This window comes from Aptenodytes forsteri, unplaced genomic scaffold (genome assembly GCF_000699145.1).
Source record: "Aptenodytes forsteri isolate BGI_AS27 unplaced genomic scaffold, ASM69914v1 Scaffold61, whole genome shotgun sequence".
NCBI lineage: Eukaryota > Metazoa > Chordata > Aves > Sphenisciformes > Spheniscidae > Aptenodytes > Aptenodytes forsteri.
Genome location: NW_008794443.1, coordinates 767,305 through 769,067, shown reverse-complemented (window position 1 = coordinate 769,067; position 1,763 = coordinate 767,305). Strand labels below are relative to the sequence as shown.

General features: G+C 55.5%; 1 protein-coding gene across 1 annotated transcript in view; it reads right to left on the bottom strand.

Moving 5' to 3' along the window:
- The window catches only part of ARHGEF10L (Rho guanine nucleotide exchange factor 10 like), a 17,769-nt gene extending 17,122 nt beyond the window's left edge, over positions 1-647 (bottom strand). The window contains exon 1 of the mRNA XM_019474763.1: positions 426-647. Within this exon, the coding sequence (XP_019330308.1) occupies positions 426-494 (69 nt within the window). The 5' untranslated portion in view covers positions 495-647. The remainder of the gene's footprint in view (positions 1-425) is intronic.
- Between the last annotated feature and the right edge of the window lie 1,116 nt (positions 648-1,763).

Below are 1,763 nucleotides of genomic sequence, written 5' to 3'. Positions count from 1 at the left end.
CCCCCACCCCCCCCCCCCCGCCCCCAGCGACCATTTCTCCCTCACCTGGACCCTCATTTCCCCTGGGAGGGGGATATAGGGGATGCACAGACCCAGGATGATCCCAAAAAACGGGATCTATTTATTCCCTCTGTGCCAAAACCCCTTTGAGCTGCAGCGCAGCGTGGGTGCAATTGCCCCGCGTGGATTTGCATCGAGCCGTACGGCTCCATAAATCCATACGGATATGTAGGTCTAGAGCACAGCAGGAGGCAGTTGAGGCCCGGGACCGCCTCCCAAATTTGCATTTACCCCTGGTAAACGAGCTATAAACCCCTTGCAACCGCAGCACGTGCACAAGCTGATGCTGCAACCCCACCAGGCTGCAAAGTCCCCTTCCCCAGCCATAAAAAAACAAAAATAAATCTCTTCTTCCCCTCCTTGACCTGCGTTACCGCCGCAAATATCCTCTTCCAGCCACTTTTGCAACGAGCCCGTTGCCGCCGTAAACACATTAATAGGGATTTATTTGGGAGGAGGACCCGGGGACGCTTGTTTTTCCTCCTCGAACTCTTTCCCTGGCCCTCAAAACAGAAAGCAGTTGGCAGCCAGGGCTGCTCTCATGTGTCACCTAATCTGCTTCCCATTAGCGTGGGAGCAGGCGATTCCCTTCTCTCCCCCTTTCGCAAGCTCCGGGTTTTATCCCTACGGATGCGGTGCCAACCAAGCCATAAATCCACGACAAACCAGCCCCACCAGGAGATACGACGGGGCCGAGGACCACAGGGGAGAGAGAAAAAAAAAAAAAAGCCGTATTTCTGCAGAGAAGCCTCCAAAAAAACAAAAGCAAAGCAAGGAGAAACCACCACCACCTGGGTAAAATAAACCCAGCCGAGAGATGCTGGTGGTTTTATCCAGAAACCAGTTTGCTCACTGGCTTGCTTCGCCCTTCCAGCAACCCGACGGCTTCTGCATTCGGAGAGGGGAGCGGGAGGATGATACGCAGCCGGGCCCTGCGGCTCGGTCCCGATTTTATCCCGCTAGCGGGGCGGGAGAAGGTCACTTCCCATTTTGACAGTTGACATAAGCTCCCATCAGCCCGATTTGTCCCAGGGCTGGTTATTTTTCCGGCCGCGAGCACGCCTGCCGCCGAGGAGAATTACCAGCTCTCCAAAAGAATGCGCCGCGACCTTTAATTGAGTCTTACTGAATTAAAAGAAAAGAAAAACAAAGAAGGGTTTTATGCATAATTTTTCATAGCAAAACCGCTATCAGGGGCAGGAGCATCCCAGTAGCAAGATGCATCCCATGGGATGGGGGAAAAGCTGGTGGGAAGGAGCTCGCCCTGCCAAGGAGATGCCCCCGGAGCAGACATGGGTAGCGAAGAGGGGATGCAGAAGAATCCGAGAAGGACGTGGGGATGCAATATAATCCAAGGGGGCTGTAGGGCTGCGGTATCGTCCGTGGAAATACGCATTTAAAGCCCGCAGGAGCTGCTGGGTCCTCACCCTGCCGCCGGCAGACGGCTCGAGGCAGCGCATCACGAGAGCCGTGGTTCAGCCCCGTCTCCCTCCCAACCCCGGGGCGGGGAGGGAAAATAAATAGAGCTAGATCTAAATAAAGGCAGAAAAGCAGGGCCATCTGCTAAACCCAGCCCGACCCTTCGCCTAGCAAGCTGGCAACTATTTGGCTTTATTTTGTTTATTTTTAGCCGCCGCGACGGAGCGACAGGTCCCAGCTGGCGGGGGCCGGTGCCCACCTTTGGGGGCCGGGCCCCCGGTACA